At 36.6% G+C, this 18258-nt stretch overlaps 1 protein-coding gene across 2 annotated transcripts in view; it reads right to left on the bottom strand.

The window, feature by feature from the left end:
* THSD7B (thrombospondin type 1 domain containing 7B) overlaps positions 1–18258 on the bottom strand; it is a 1583569-nt gene that overhangs the window by 79731 nt on the left and 1485580 nt on the right. For both annotated transcript variants that reach the window (XM_045479666.1, XM_045479668.1), the window contains one exon: positions 16183–16333. In XM_045479666.1, coding sequence (XP_045335622.1) covers positions 16183–16333 — 151 coding nt within the window. The remainder of the gene's footprint in view (positions 1–16182; positions 16334–18258) is intronic.

Below are 18258 nucleotides of genomic sequence, written 5' to 3'. Positions count from 1 at the left end.
GTAACACATAAGTATAAGCTCAACCTAAAATGCCTACATAAAGAACGCCACAAAATTTCACAGAGAAACATAAAAGAAGAGCTGAATTAAAAAAAAAGTGAAGTACACAAATTGTTAAGATTTTTACAAAGCTAGAAGTTGGACATTAACATTTTCTTTACATAATTCTTTGTAGTTTTTTGTATGCCTAAAATATTTCATGATTAAAATAGAGAGAGGGGCACCGGGGGGGCTCAGTGGGTTAAGTGTCCAACTCTTGATTTTGGCTCAGGCCATGATCCCAGAGTTGTGGAATTGGGCCCTGCATTGGGCTGTGTGCTGAGTGTGGAGCCTGCTTAAGATTCATTCTCTCTCTCTCTCTCTCTCTCTCTCTCTCTCTCTCCCCCCCACCCCCCGCCCCTCTCCCTCATTCTTGCTCTCTAATATATATATAATTATAATTATACTATATAACTATTATGTAATTATAATATACTAATATATTCTATATACTTGTGTGTGTGTGTGTGTGTGTGTGTGTGTGTGTGTGAGAGAGAGAGAGAGAGAGAGAGAGAGAGAGAGAAAGAGAGCCCAATCAAGATGGTGGAGTAGGAGAATCCTCAGTTTACCTCCCCCAGCGACATACCAAGGGTGCAACTATATACAAGGCAACTCTCGCTGAGTGTGACCTCAACACTAGCCAAACAGCTCTTACATAGCTAAAAATATAAAGAAAAAGTCATATCCAGTGAGCAGAAGGGGCAGATGAGGTCTGAGTGATACCCAAAACCCTAGCATTGTGACCCGCAAGCATGAGTGGTATCACAGGCATAGATGTCCTCCCTGAGGAGTGTGGGGTTCAAGCCCCACATCAGGCACCCCACATCCTCTCACCCCACAGATTTTATAATCTGTGTTATAAAAACTAGCCACCCTAACATCTGACTTTGGAAATCAGGAGGGTTTCACTCTAAGAGTGCCAAAGGGATATAGACACTCTGCTCTTAAAGGGCCCATGCATAAACTCACTCCTCTGAGACTCAGCATAGAGGCAGCATTTGAAAAGTGCCTGGGCCACTCAGAGAAGCAACAGAAGTGTTCATCAATAGATAAGTGGATAAAAAAGATATGGTGTATATATACATATGTATGTGTGTGTGTGTGTATACCATACATACATATGCATATATGTGGCATATATATATATACACACACAACTCGATATTACTCAGCCATAAAAAAGAATTAAATATTGCCATTTGTGACAACATGGATAGACATAATGGGTATTATGCTAGGTAAAATAAGTCAGAGAATATAAATATCATATGCTTTCACTTATATATGGAATCTAAAACCAAAACAAATGAACAAACAAAACTGAAACAGACTCATAATTACAGAAAACAAACCAGTGGTTTCCAGAGGGGAGAGGGGTGGGAGAATGAGTGAAATAGGTGAAGGGGATTAAGAGGTACAGTATGTAAAATGTAAAGTACAGCATAGGGAATATAGTCAATAATATTGTAATAACTATACATTACATGTCATCAATGTATGGTGACAGATGGTAACTTGACCGATCAGGATGAGCTTTTCATAATGTATGTAAATGTCATACAATTATGTTGTACATGTGAAAAAATATAATATTGTATGTCAACTATATTTCAATAAAAAAGAGAAAATATACCATATTTTAATTTTTAACCGGATATACTGAGGTAAAAATCTTTTCAAATTCACATTAAATAGAAATTTATTAAACATCCAAATTTCTTTTCCTTCAAAGTTTAACAAAAATGGTAGAAGTTTTATTGGGAATAATAAGATACGGAAATAGCCAAAGATATTGAAAACAAAAATAAATGACAGGAATGTATCTGCTCAAACGCTGAAAATACATACTAATATATATTTAAGGTATATGAACTAAAACAGAAAACACAAGACTTAAACACCAATACATGGAAGAAAACAGAAATGTCAAAATGCCAGAAATACACACCCACACACACCCACACACGTTTACACAGTATGTGATAAATACATATGAGATAAATACCATGTGAGAAAAAGAAAGGGAGATAATCACAGGAGATTAAATGAATTCAAAGAGTAAATTACTTTAAATTGGTTTTGTAAAAAATCTAGCAAAATATGCCATGCTCATGCCTTATGTCAAAGACTAAAATTGACTCAAGAAGTAGAGGATTTCAAAAGAACATAACTGTGTAAGAAACTGGAAGGATTTTCAAAAACATTCTATTGGATAATAACCTGGCTCCAGATGTGTTTAAAATTTTAAAGAACAAATTCCTGTATTTCAAAAAACTGGCTCACAGGAAAGAAATATCTGGAAATCTTTCACATGCATTTTTCCAAATAAGCATAATATTAAATACAACATTTTAATATGGGAAGAATGAGAGAGAGAAACATCCTGAACCAATTAAAATAATGATAAACTATAATCATATAGAGTTTTAAAATACATGCACATTACAAAGTCAGTTCTATTTTGAAATCATAATATTCATAAAGGACAAACTCTAAAACTTGTATCAGTAATAGTAAAAAGCATTTGATGAAACAAGTCATTTCTGAAAACATATATACATATATACAGATATAGTTACAAATAGGTTAAAAAGGAATTTAGAGCAAATTCTTAAATATGAGAAAAAATGATCAAACATGTTATGATTAAAACCAGGGAAAGACTAAAATGATTTCTTTTCGATTTTTGGCATTACTTACGAAGTTCTTGATAATAAAAGGTCTAGAAAAATAATATAAACATCAAAAAAGATAAAATATAATTATTTGTAGATTTTGTGGTTATATATAGGTTGTATGATTATATCATATGGAAAATCTAATAATGTAAACTAACGGATCGGATGGAAGATGGCAGTGTAGGAGGATGCTGGGCTCACCTCATCCTGCTGATCCCTTAGATTCCACTCACATCTGCCTAAATAACCCAGAAAAACACCAGAAGTCTAGCAGAATGGACTCTCTGAAGCCAAGCATAGACAAGAGGCCCACAGAAGAGGGTAGGAAGGGTGGAGAGGCGGTGCTCGCTACACAGATTGGCTCGGGGTGGAGGGGCAGCCCGCTGGGCAAGGCAGAGCCCCCAAGTCTGACTTGCAAAAGCAGAGGGGCTGGACTGCATGAGTTCTGACAGCCAGTGGGACTTAACATCTGGAATGTTAAAAGTGAACAGTGCTGCTCCTGGAGAGTGGGGAGGGTGAGAGGACACTGGGAGGGAGAGGTGTTGAGCCCCCGAAGACATAGCTCAGCTCCGCGGGGAACAAAAGTGCTGGCCAGCACCATCTCCCTCTCCCATCCCCCAGCTGAAATCCCAAAGGGACCCAGTTCCTGTCACTGAACTTGCTTGCACCACACAAACACCCAAGCGCTGTTCTTCTGTGGATCCATCCCTCTGAAGGGTCTGCCTGCCTCCTCCCAGTGCCGCAGGGCCCCTCCTGCAGGGGACAACCAAGGGCAAAGTGAGCTAAGCCTGACTCTCCCGCCCCTGTGCACCTTGCAGATCCACCCCAGCTAATACACCAGATCCCATCAAAGCAGCACCACAAGGCTGGCAGTGTGCAAGTAGCCCAGACAGGGGCCACACCACTCCACAGTGAGTCCTGCCCCTGGGAGAGGGGTAGATAAGGTACACACCAGTCTGACTGTGGCCCCAGCGGTGGGATGGGGGCACACATCAGGTCTGACTGTGGCCCCGCCCACCAACACAAGTTACTCCAGACAGCACAGGGGAAGTGCCCTGCAGTTCCGCACCACTCCAGGGACTATCCAAAATGATGAAACGGAAGAATTCTCCTCAAAAGAAACTCCCGAAATAGCGACAGCTAACGAATTGATCAAAAACAATTTAAGCAATATAACGCAACAAGAATTTAGAATAATAGTCATAAAATTAATTGCTGGGCTTGAAAAAAGTATAGAGGACAGCAGAGAATCTATTGCTATAGAGATCAAGGGACTAAGAAACAGTCAGGAGGAGCTAAAAAATGCTATAAATGAGGTGCAAAATAAAATGGAGGCGACCACAGCTCGGATTGAAGAGGCAGAGGAGAGAATAGGTGAACTAGAAGATAAAATTATGGAAAAAGAGGAAGCTGAGAAAAAGAGAGATAAAAAAAAATCCAGGAGTATGAGGGGAGAATTAGAGAACTAAGTGATGCAATGAAATGGAACAATATCCGTATCATAGGAATTCCAGAAGAAGAAGAGAGAGAAAGGGGCTGAAGGTATACTTGAACAAATCATAGCTGAGAACTTCCCTGGTCTGGGGAAGGAAAAAGGCATTGAAATCCAAGAGGCACAGAGAACTCCTTTCAGAAGTAACTCGAATCAATCTTCTGCACAACGTATCATAGTGAATCTGGCAAAATACAAGGATAAAGAGAAAATTCTGAAAGCAGCTAGGGATAAACAGGCTCTAACTTACAAAGGGATCCCCATAAGACTAGGGGCAGACCTATCTACTGAAACTTGGCAGGCCAGAAAGGAATGGCAGGAAATCTTCAATCTGATGAACAGAAAATATATGCAGCTGAGAATCCTTTATCCAGCAAGTCTATCATTCAGAATAGGAGAGATAAAGGTCTTCCCAAACAAAAACTCAAAGAATTCATCACCACTAAACCAGCCCTACAAGAGATCCTAAGGGGGATTCTGTGAGTGAAATGTTTCAAGGTACCAGAGACATCACTACAAACATGAAAACTATAGACATCACAATTACTCTAAACCCATATCTTTCAATAATAACACTGAATGTAAATGGACTAAATGCTTCAACCAAAAGACATAGATAAGTTGATAAAAAATTGATTTAAAAAAAGACCCATCTATTTGCTGTCTACAAGAGACTCATTTTAGACCTGAGGACACCTTCAGATTGAAAGTGAGGGGCTAGAGAACTATCTATCATGCTATTGTAAGTCAAAAGAAAGCTGGAGTAGCCATACTTACATAAGACAAACTAGACTCTAAATTAAAGGCTGTAACAAGAGATGAAGAAGAGCACTATATAATAATTACAGGGTCTATCCATCGGGAAGAGCTAACAATTATAAATGTCTATGCACCAAATATGGGAGCCCCCAAATACATAAAACAATCACAAACATAAGCAACCTTATAGATAACAATGTGGTAATTGCAGGGTACTTTAATACCCCACTTACAACAATGGATAGATCATCTAGACACAGGATCAATAAAGAAACAAGGGCCCTAAAAGATACACTGGATCAGATGGACTTGGCAGATGTATTTAGAACTCTGCATCCTAAAGCAAAAGAATATACTTTCTTCTTGAATGCACTTGGAGAATGCTCCAAGATAGATCACATACCAGGTCACAAAACAGCCCTTCATAACTATACAAGAATTGAGATCATACCACACACATTTTCAGACCACAATGCTATGAAACATGAAATCAACCACAGGAAAAAGTCTGGAAAACCTCCAAAAGCATGGAGGTTAAAGAACACCCTACTAAAGAATGAATGGGTCAACCAGGCAATTAGAAAAGAAATGAAAAAATAAATGGAAACAAATGAAAATGAAAATACAACAATCCAAATGCTTTGGGATGCAGTGAAGGCAGTCCTGATAGGAAAATACATTGTAATCTAAACCTATCTCAAGAAACAAGAAAAATCCCAAATACAAAATCTAACAGCACACCTAAAGGAAATAGAAGCAGAACAGCAAAGACACCACAAACCCAGCAGAAGAAGAGAAATAACAAAGATCAGAGCAGAAATAAACAATATAGAATCTAAAAAAAAAAACTGTAGAGCAGATCAATGAAACCAAGAGTTGCTTTTTGAGAAAATAAACAAAATTGATGAACCTCTAGCCAGGCTTCTCAAAAAGAAAAGGGAGATGACTCAAATGGATAAAATCATGGATAAAAATTGAATTATTACAACCAATCCCTCAGAAATACAAGCAATTGTCAGGGAATACTATGATAAATTATATGCCAATAAACTGAACAACTAGGAAGAATGGAAAAATTCCTAGGCACCCACACACTTCCAAAACTCAAACAGGAAGAAATAGAAAATTTGAACAGACCCATAACCAGTGAAGAAATTGAATCAGTTATCAAGAATCTCCCAACAAATAAGAATCTAAGACCAGTAGGCTTCCCTGGGGAATTCTACAAGACATTTAAAGCAGAGATAATACCTATCCTTCTCAAGCTATTCCAAAAAAAATAGAAAGGGAAGGAAAACTTCCAGACTCATTCTATGAAGCCAGCATTACTTTGATTCCCAAACCAGACAGAGACCCAGCAAAAAATGAGAACTACAGGCCAATATTCCTGATGAATATGGATGCAAAAATTCTCAATAAGATACTAGCAAATCGAATTCAACAGCATATAAAAAGAATTATTCACCATGATCAATTGGGATTCATTCCTGGGCTGCAGGGTTCAATATTTGCAAATCAATCAATGTAATATAACACATTAATAAAAGAAAAGATAAGAACCATATGATCCTGTCAATTGATGCAGAAAAAGCATTTGACAAAATTCAGCATCCTTTCTTAATAAAAACCCTTGAGAAAGTCGGGATAGAAGGACCATACTTAAACATCATCAAAGGCATTTATGAGAAGCCCACGGCTAATATCATCCTCAATGGGGAAAATCTGAGATCCTTCCCCCTGAGATCAGGAACATGACAGGGATGTCCACTCTCACTGCTGTTGTTTAACATAGTGTTGAAAGTCCTAGCATCAGCAATCAGACAACAAAAGGAAATCAAAGGCATCAAAATTGGCAAAGATGAAGTCAAGCTTTCCCTCCTTGCAGATGACATGATATTATACATGGAAAACCCAATAGACTCCACCAAAAGTCTCCTAGGACTGATACATGAATTCAGCAAAGTCACAGGATACAAAATTAATGTGCAGAAATCAGTTGCATTCTTATACACTAATAATGAAGTAACAGAAAGACAAAGAAACTGATCCCATTCACAATTGCACCAAGAAGCATAAAATACATAGGAATAAACCTAACCAAAGATGTAAAAGATCTGTATGCTGAAAACTATAGAAAGCTTATGAAGGAAATTGAAGAAGATACATTGGAAAATGGAGAAATGGAAAAACATTCCGTGCTCATGGATTGGAAGAATAAATATTGTTAAAATGTCAATACTATCCAAAGCAATCTACACATTTCAATGCAATCCCAACCAAAATTACACCAGCATTCTCGAAGCTAGAACAAGCAATCCTAAGATTTGCATGGAACCACAAAAGACCCCAAATAGCCAAAGTAATATTGAAGAAATAGACCAAAGCGGGAGACATCACAATCCCAGACTTTAGCCTCTACTACAAAGCTGCAATCATCAAGACAGCATGGTATTGGCACAAAAACAGACACATAGACCAAGGGAATAGAATAGAGACTCACCAGAATTGGACCCACAAAAGTATGGCCAACTAATCTTTGACAAAGCAGGAAAGAATATCTAATGGAAACAAGACAGTCTCTTTAACAAATGGTGCTGGCAGAACTGGACAGCAACATGCAGAAGAATGAAACTAGACCACTTTCTTACACCATTCACAAAAATAAACTCAAAATGGATAAAGGACCTGAATGTGAGACAGGAAACCATCAAAACCCTAGAGAAGGAAGCAGGGAAAAAAACCTCTCTGACCTCAGCTGCAGCAATTTCTTACTTGACACATCCCCAAAGGCAAGGGAATTAAAAGCAAAAATGAACTATTGGGACCTCATAAGATAAAAAGTTTATGTACTACAAAGGAAACAATCAACAAAACTACAAGGCAATCAACAGAATGGGAAAGGATATTTGCAAATGATATATTGCACAAAGGGCTAGTATCCAAAATGTATAAAGAACTCACCAAACTCCACATCCGAAAAACAAATAATCCAGTGAAGAAATGGGCAGAAGACATGAATAGACACTTCTCTAAAGAAGATAGCCAGATGGCCAACAGGCACATGAAAAGATGCTCAACATCACTCCTCATCAGGGAAATACAAATCAAAACCACACTGAGATATAACCTCACACCAGTCAGAGTGGCTAAAATGAACAAATCAGGAGACTATAGAAGCTGGGGAGGATGTGGAGAAACGGGAACCCTCTTGCACTGTTGCTGGGAATGCAAACTGGTGCAGCCACTCTAGAAAACAGTACGGAGGTTCCTCAAAAAATTAAAAATAGACTTACCCTATGACCCAGCAATAGCACTGCTAGGGATTTACCCAAGGGATACAGGATACATAGGGGCAATTGTACCCCAATGTTTATAGCAGCACTTTCAACAATAGCCAAACTATGAAAAGAGCCTAAATGCCCATCAACTGATGAATGGATAAAGAAAATGTGGTTTATATACACAATGGAATACTACTAGGCAATGAGAAAGAATGAAATCTGGCCATTTGCAGCAAGGTGGATGGAACTGAAGGGTGTTATGCTAAGTGAAATAAGTCATACCAAGAAAGACAGATACCATATGTTTTCACAATTATGTGGATCCTGAGAAACTTAACAGAAGACCATGGGGGAGGGGGAGGGAAAAAAAAAAGGCTAGAGAGGGAGGGAGCCAAAACATAAGAGACTCTTAAAAACTGAGAATAAACTGAGGGTTGATGGGGGGTGGGAGGGAGGGGAAAGTGGGTAATGGGCATTAAAGAAGGCACCTGTGGGATAAGTACTGGTGTTGTATGGAAACCAATTTGACAATAAATTTTATATTAAAAAAAAAGAATGTAAGGGGTGCCTGGGCAGCTCAGTTGGTTGAGTGTCCAACTTCGGCTCAGGTCATGATCTTGCAGTTTTTGAGTTCGAGACCCACGTCGGGTTCTGTGCTGACAGCTCAGAGCCTGGAGCCTGGTTTGGATTCTGTGTCTCCCTCTGTCTACCCCTTCCCTGCTCATGCTCTCTCTCTGTCTCTCAAAGATAAATAAACGTTAAAAAAAATTAAATATATATAAAAAGAACTATGTAAACTAATTTAAAAAGGCAACCAGTAAAATTAATAAGAAAACTTAAAAAACATAGTAGGTACAAGATACATATAACATTCAAGTTTAATTAGACCTTAGAACTAACCAGCAGAAATGCATAACCAGCAGAAATGCACACAGAAAAAAAAATTTACAGTTATGTAAATTTTAATTGCATAGGACAAAAAAAATGAAGAAAAGAAACCCTCTCATGAACAAGTTAAAAAATACGTACAATATAAAATACAGAAACAAGTCAGTGGAGGAATATTCATTTAGAATTTAAGAGAAAAGTCTATTTCATACCATTATACAAAACTAAAAGCCAGATGAATTAGATATCCTCATGTATTTTTAAACAATAAAAATATTAGAAATATTTTTTAAATAAATCTTTTAAGTTTTTAAGCAAGAAATAACTTAGTTTCATAGAAACTAAATACTTTTCTGTGGCATGAGACACCATAAATTGTGTGAGGATTCAACTGATAGAAATTTGGGTTAAAGACAGAACACTGTGACGAACTTCAGGAAATATTACTAAAAGATCTGAAAAAGGAGTTGAAATTAGGACTCAAAACTAGGGCTCATTGAAAGTCTGTTTTTGAAGTAGTTAACCCACCCATGTAGCCTCTGCCCACTTAGCATAGCCAGATGCTAGCCTTTCTCAACTCTCTGTAGTAGACCTTTGTTATTTGGAAAAAAAAAAAAAAAAAAAAGGTAAACTAGAATTCTCTGTACCAGGGACACTAGGCACAGCGGAGCATACAGTTACCATTTGGAAAATAAAGGGATGGAATGAAATATTGCCTATGTAACAAACAATGAGACCTCTAGACTTTCCCCCTATTTTATTCTCTACTAAATCATGTCTAAAAATAGAGGTAAAGAGGTAAAGATAAGTAGAGTAGAGGCAGACAGAGACAGAGATACTAAGTGCAATAGAAACTTATTTTGTATCCCAAATTGATGACAGTGAGATTCAAAAAAAATCACACTGCAAAAGAAAGAAAAACAAATTAAATTAAAAAAAAAAAAAAACTGGATGAGCCCAAAGGCTGCCTTTATAGGATTATCATTTGCTACTACATTGCATGAAAGGAGACCCTTTTTTTGGCAGGACCTAGTATAATTCTGGAAGTAAGAATGGTTCTAGGTTATATTAAATCTCACTGACAGTGAGGTAAAATACTCCACAAAGCTCTGAGTAATGAATTACTGGCTTCTAATAAAGAGACAATATCAATTTAACAAAAACGACCAGAGTTTTCAGTCCAGCATATAAAAAAATTATCATTTTCCTCCACTGGCCTTCAGTTGTGAGTCAAAGAAAAGCATAAGGCAACTTAAGGGTCATGACCATTAGACATGCCCTCCAGAGACAAATACAGGTTGTCATCTGCATGTTATGGATTGAAAAGAGGTTGATAAAGTGCTTGGAGGTGAATATGAGTAGTATACATTGGGGTACATTGTTTTCCTGGAAACATAACTTTTAGAGTGCCGTTTCAGTGCTAAAGTACTGAAAATGCTGAGTCATCAGTAATAAAATGTCACTGTTGACAGACCCTACAAAAAATAATACTGGAGCGCCATGAAAAAAATAAGGTTTTTCTTAGTCCTCAAATGCTTACTTCTGGAGCTCTTAGAAAATTGGTCTACATTTCTCTATCTCTTTTAAACTAAAAGTTTCTTCACCTGGGAGGGTAATGGTAGTATATATCTGTTAGTATATACCTATACTGGCATCATATTAAGATTATGAAAGAATCCAGATTCAGTTGCACTTAAACTCTAGTTTCTTTGCAAAGCCCTCCTTTGTGATGCTTCTTCAGAAGTTGCCCTGGTAATAAGGCAAAGATTTGAGTCACTGTTTGATCATGAGATTGTATGTGGACAACTGTTAAATGAGTCTCCAATTCCTACAGTGAAAGGGTATGCCCAGCTATAGTTCTGACCAGCTTTTGGTGCATTCAGCTGGAAGTAAATCAATTAAAGTTCAAGTAGGTTTGCTAAACTTAAGTCATCTTTCTGGATAGGGTTTGCAAAGGTTTATTTTTGTAAAATATACCTCACTTTGGAATTCACTTCTAGGAACCTCTCTGCTGCCTTCTATCAACATTATTGTTTCAGAAATTCCTTCAGTGAGCCTCCAAGGAGAGTCATAAAAATAGAAAATCTGTATTACTCAATAGAAAATTTCTGTAGGGATTGGCAGCATACATGACGAGAACCATATATTCTTTCAGTTATGTCAAGGGCTGAACAGTTTCTGAATTTAGAAATTTATAAACCTCTCTTGAAGAATATAGGATTCTATGAGAATAATACTTATCAGCAAAATTTATGAAGAATAAGGATAAAAATGGGAAACAATTAGGATTAGGTAGGTAAAAGAGAAATTCTTGGTAATAAACAATGAACTATTATATATGTATTTTTTCATATTTGTGTACTTATACACATACGTATACCTTTAAAGAGTGAACACTATTGAAAAGGTTTTTAAATGTACAATTCTGTAAGCTTCCTTCCACATTAAAGCATTTAGAGAAATGAGCATATTGGAATAAAAAAATAAATGAGGTGTGTGTGTATGTTGTATGAAAAACAAGAACATAAAAATAAGTGAAACACGTGGTTTTCCATTTTCTTCAAATTCTGCCTTGAATTGTGTTTGTTTTGCTTGATCCATTTATAGTCTCCAGTTCTTTCCAATACAGTGAAAATGGTCCCAACACAATTTTTTATGCCTTTGTCTTATTTGCTCTTTGGTATGCTTTGCAATTGGCAGTAACTTAAAGGTCAGTGACCCATTCATTCAAAGTTATCTTTCTGAAGCCTTATTTTTAGGGACTGCTATCAAATTAAGCATAAGTCATTTTTTCAGCAGAGAAGGTGACATTTTATTTCTGTAAGATCACATAATAACCCATTTTGTGTGAAAGAAGGGACATTACCTGTATGACTTAGAAAATATATACCAACCTATCTTGTTTCCCAACCACAGTATAAACCACAGTATAAAACTTTGATTTGCTTCTTACTTTTCTCTCTTTTGTTTTTAATAAATCTGTATCAAGTAATACTTGTGCTGTTCACTTTACACACATTATCTCTAATCTTTAAATTATCTGGAAAAGCAGTGGCCATTGTCCTTATTTCCCGATGAGGAACTTGTAACTCAGAAGTTTAAGTAACTTGGCCATAGCCACACAGCCAGCAAGTTTTCCTGTGCATTAGATCACACCCTCGTTTGTGACTATTTTGCTTTCCCTCCTTGGCAAACTAGTCAAATGATGTAGATTATTCAACTTATTCACAAATCCAATAACCAAAGTAAACCACAAAAAGAGACAACAGATTTTACAGGTTAGCATATTCTCTAGGACAGGAAGTATGGATTCTTTTTCTTTTGAGTGGTTAGGGATTATGTACAGATTACACAGACTTAAATAGTCATGTCCCTTTTGCTAGCTGTTTAAAAGCAGGTTACTAACCTGAGACTCAGTTTGCTCACTGATACATTGGGAGGATAATAGTATATTTCATAGTGGCATTCTGCAGATTAAGTGGGATAATAAATACAAAGTGCTAAGCACATTTCTGGATGCATTTCTACAGAAAAGCATCTGCAAATATAAACTAGGTGTCCAATTAATTCTACATGCTCACTCAATATTCAACAAATAGTTGTGATTACAGTGAGGTTGATTGAGAAAAAAACATGACTTGAATGTAATGGCCTTAGCCTTGGGACTCAGAATGTGTTCCCAGAATAGCAGAATCAGCATCACCTGGAAATTTTATAAGTGCAAACTCATGATCCTCACCCAGATGTACTGAATCAGAATCTATGGGACAGGGCAGAGATACTGTGTGTAAATGTACTTTCTAGAGGCTTCTTACATGTGCAAGAGTGAAAGTCATTGACCCAGAGGTTAGGAAGTATAATCATTTTATATATTGCCTACCACTGTATTAGTAAACACAGTGTGAACTAATAAACACTGCTACTCAGTTAGTGAATCCTTTGTTATACATACACAGTATGTAATTATAAAGATACCAGAGCTCTGAGTTCTTTGGTAGCAGTGATGGTCTGTCTCATATGCTTAGCCTGAGTGTAGTACACATGCTGGGAAATCAAAACATAATTTTACTTAAATAATTGGTTTTGCTAAGCTTGTTTTAATTAACTGGCAAATCTATTTACTATATTTAAAACATATTAAGCTTCTTTCACATTAAATGTAGTTTTTACAGTTAAATCAAAATGTAAATTTCAGAATACCATATAAAGACAAACATATTTTTCTCTCAGAAATATCCTGTTTTTGTTTGTTTCTTTGTTGGTTGGTGGGGGGGCACTTCTCCTTATTTGTTTTTTTTTGGTTATGTGTTTGACTCTAAGTCACACTCTATGTGTGTGACTGCCTTTGGAAGAAAAAGATGAAAGAAAAACATAGTGAATTGGTCCTATTAACATATGTCACACTGCTGACTATCAAAGGAGAATTTAGTAAAATAATGGCCAATAGTTAAATGCACAAATCAGTACGTGCTATAGAGAACAATTACACAATTGTTTTATTTTTCTCAGAAAATGCACATTGAAGTGCTAATTAAACGTCAAGTATAAAGATCCAGTTTGCTAACTTTGCTATAATCATGATCATGATCATTATCAAGTACTGCTTAAGCACCTATAACGTTGGGGCATTATGCTAAGATGTTGCAATTTATTAAAATTATGCAACACATTTAAGAGAGTCAGGTTTGAGCCCTGACTACATTTTTTTTCCATTTTAAAGACTTTTATTTACACTTGAGAGCAGCACAGCATCTAGAAAGAACAAGGTCATTGTGGTCAGACCTGAGTGACTGTGGACAAATGTCTATCATCATAGCATAGTGTTATGAAATTCCAGCACAGTGCTTATTACATAAGATGTGCTCAATGAAAGTTATTACTGTTGTCATAGCTATTATTATTATTATTATTATTATTATTTTACTGAGCAGGTACATAAGCAGTTGACAGACCAACACTCTCACTTCCTGCTGACAAGCGAGTAACTGCCAATGTCATCTTCCAGACATATGAAAGGTGGCTGAAATGTTTTCTCTATCTCCAATTTTTAAATGCTCTAAAAGTAGTGTGATTATGTTGGGAAAAGCAAACCTTAAAGAAAATTGCCTCTTAGAAATTCAAAGAAATAAACACAGGATGCCAGGCCATCATAACATTGTATACAATGCTCCTACAACAGACATTTAGCTCAATGGACAGACTCCTTGACTTAAGAGGCAACATTTTCATTGTAACGTGAAGCCTAATGGAGTTTACTGTGAGAAAACTGGAAAACAGAGAAGGAAGATCATGATCTCTACATTTAACTTATTCAGGTTGCTAATTCTTCTGCAAGTTGATTAATAATGTATGCTGCCACATTTTCTAAAGTGTGAATATATGTACTTATAACTACCTATATGTAGTCAGAGAATAATCATACTGACAGTTAACTTGCTTTGTTCTACCTTTTTGATTTTTTTATTTGGTGGGAGGGGGAGAGACGGAGAGGGAGAGACTGACTGAGTTGAGGAAAGAGGCAGAGGGAGAGAGAGAGAGAGAAAAATTTTAAGCTGAGTGTGGAACCTGACAGGGGACTCGGGGCTTGATCACACGACCTTGAGATCATGACCTAAGCCGAAATCAAGAGTCAGACACTCAATTGACTGAACTGCTCAGGTGCCCTGAACTTGCTCTGTTTCTTAAAATAAATGCTGCATCTTAAAGAAAGAGAAGTAGTGGGTCTAAATCTACCTTAATTCTTCTAAGATAAGGGAACCAAGGATGTAAGAGCAAAGGCTTTGGCTTCAGCAGACAGCATCAAGTTTATTCCCAGCTCCATCACTTATTCAGTGTAAAACTTTGTGCAAGCTACTTAGCCTTCCTGAGAATCAGTTTGTCCATCTGTATAATGGGATTGATAATATTATGTACTTAGTAAGACTGGTATAGGGTCTAAAGAGAATAATTTTACATGTGCCTTGCACACAATAAGTGCTCAATAAATGTTAACTTTCATTATATTTAAGTTATACAAAATAAGTGACTTAGTAGGACCAACATTCCATTCCTACAAATTACTGTTAATATCTCTTCATCTTAACATTGTGTTGTCCTACCCCTCCCAAAACAAGATACAACAAAGAAAAAATAATAAAGGGAAAAACTCTTTTAGGAATTGAATATGGAAATATCAAAGATAAGCCTGCAATATTTAATGATGAACCAATAATTCAAAACTGCAAGTAAAGAATATTAACTGATTTCAAAAATATCTTCCATTTCCATGCAAAGATTTAACACAATCTTATTATAAACTGTCAGTATCACCACTGAATTCAAAGTACCCTAAGTCTCCCTTTCCTAATGTTTGGAGCCATATAGCATACTCCTTATCCTTTTTTTTTTTTTTTTTTAAACTCTGTAAGCTGAAATAATACAAGTCTAAAATATCAGAGTTTAGTTTCTGACAATATTAAGTGGAACCGTTCTATTTGAGGAATATTTATTTTTCCACACTCACGTTATTTTTCCACTTTTTTAAAAAAGAAAAAAATAAAGGCAAATGCTTTAGACTTTAAAAAAGGTTTTTGTCACCTCTGGAAGAAGAACATGACAAAAGAACACCTCATCTTCAGGAAAACAGCAAAAGGCAAAAACAGATCATCACTAACAGAAGCTAAATTACACAGGAGAGTTGAGCTACTAAGATATAATTGATTCTGCCAGGATAAAAATGGAACAGAACCAAGAGATTATAATGAGAATCATTTTGGTACTAAAGAAGACCTCTTTAACAATGGGTGTGCATTCAAATCCTAGTGTGATCATTATAGGCTTATTTTCCTTGTTCGCGTTCCCATGATAAAGGCCTGAAGAGAAGCACTGGCATTTTAAATTGTTCAGTCTCGCTTGCTGAATTTTTTTTTTTTCTTCCTTCTTAGGCAAAATTATATTCTCATGTTACTAGAAGAATGTTTCGGAGAGCAAGTACTGTGAATATATAGCGGCCAACAGTGAAGATAGCACTGGAGAATCAGGGTACTGATAAGGGAAGAGAAATTACCTGTGGGCATTTGCTCCAAGGTCCCCACTCAGACATGACACATTCACTGGGACACAAGAGAGAGCAGGACTGGGTTTCTGGGGGAATTTCATCCTGGTTGCACAGGCTGTTATCCACGGCTCCCCCTTCACTATCTGCAGCACTCACGCATCTGCAAAGCCAGATCAAAGGATAAAACAATAGAGAGTAAATTTAAAATAGTTATGATATAGTTACTTACCCCTCAAAGATAGTTAAACATATAATAAGACTAGCAGAGAAATCAAGGGAAAAATATTCCTTCTTCAGCCAGTTGACCTTTATTGAATGATAATCCTTTATTCAGCAGAGCAGGAGAGAATAACGCAAAAAAACTGGAGTCCACTGTCATTCTTGAAGAACTCTCTATCTCAAGAGACCTACACTATTTTAACTCAGGTCCAGCACAGAGTGAATTTTCTTTTTACTGTAACAAATTTTGAAGTCTTTTCTTCTCTGAATGAATTCATCATCACTTTTGTAACAGTGAGAGCCTTCGTAGTTCCTGTGACTCTCTTAGACCTTTCCTACACTTATATCTCATATCATCCAAACTTCCTTAATCTTTGTCCAACACATTTAAGGTCATGACCAAGTAATGTGAAACATACTTGAATATGTTTTTCTTTCAAGTATTCTCTTCATTTCAGTAAGGAATTTTGGTATCACAAACCAAAGGTCAATATGTAAGCACTTACATGCAGCATTTGAGCACATGGTGTGCAGATGCTTGGTCTAATCTATGTTAGGCTTGAGAAGAATGCTGGCAAAGGCAAGACAAAATAATCATGCTATTGATTCGATCAAATTAAAACTGAAGTATTACACCACTACATACCCACTGGAATGGCTTCAGTGAAAAATATGGAAAATATCAAGGGTTGGCAAAAATATGCCACAACTGTAAGTCTTCTTACATTGTCGGTTGGAGCACAAACTCCTTGAAAAACTAGTTGGCAGTATCTACCAAAACGAAACATAGACATATCATGTAACCCAACAACTCTATGCCTATAACATGTAAAGAAATGTGTATGAATGTGTATCAAAAAAGAAAAAAAATCTGACAATATATGCATATTAACAGTATTCATAATCATCCAAACTAGAAACAGTCCAAATATTCAACAGTCAATAGATAAATACATTGTGGTAAGTAATTCAATTAAATGCTATCAAGGTGGTAGGAACGCATGAACTATTGTTACATTATAGAGCATGGACGAAGATCACAAATCCAATGCTGAACAAAAGAAGATAGACACAAGAGAGTATGCTCTACACGATTCCATTCATATAAATTTAAGAAGTAGGCAATATTCATCTACAGTATCAGAAGTCAGAATAGTGGTTTGGGGGAATGGTTACTTACTGATAAGGGCTTAAGGTAGTACTGGTAATATTTTATTTCTCAGTCTCTGGGCTAGCTACACAACTGTGTCTTTGTTGTGAACATCCATTCAACTATACCCCTATGAGTGGGCATTTCTCTGTATTGATATTAAATCCCAATTTGAATTTTATGTTTGAATTCATTTTTTCAAAAATGTTTAAGAAAGAGCAGCTGTGTGCAAGTCTCTTCTGCTAGATAGGGATTCAAAGTTAGTATTTTCAATAATAATTCATTTAGGAACGATTTTTAAGGATTTACTGGGTAACAGGCCCTTGCCTGGCTGTTGAGATATAGAACTGAAAGAAAGAGAGAGAGAGACAGACAGACAGACAGACAGACACGAGGGGAAAGATCCCGACTGTTAGGACAGTTTTCTTCTAGTGATGATAAAGTGAAGATGAAAATGACAATAATGAAGAGTTAAATGGTGCCATTTGCTGATCTGACAATTTCAGACACAATGCCATAGCCAAGGAATAAGCATTTTAAGATACATATGCTGGAGAAACTTTGGTGCTCCTCAAATCATGCTATACTAGAATGAATTATCGAGAACATGAGCAGGGGAGGGGGTAGAGGGAGAGAGCGAAAATCTTAAGCAAACTCCATGCTTACCACGGAGCCTGATGCAGGGCTCAATCTCACGGCCCTGGGATCATGACCTG

Source organism: Leopardus geoffroyi, chromosome C1, assembly GCF_018350155.1.
Source record: "Leopardus geoffroyi isolate Oge1 chromosome C1, O.geoffroyi_Oge1_pat1.0, whole genome shotgun sequence".
Taxonomy (NCBI): domain Eukaryota; kingdom Metazoa; phylum Chordata; class Mammalia; order Carnivora; family Felidae; genus Leopardus; species Leopardus geoffroyi.
The sequence above is the reverse complement of the archived record's forward strand: the minus strand, read 5'-3'. Positions and strand labels throughout refer to the sequence as shown.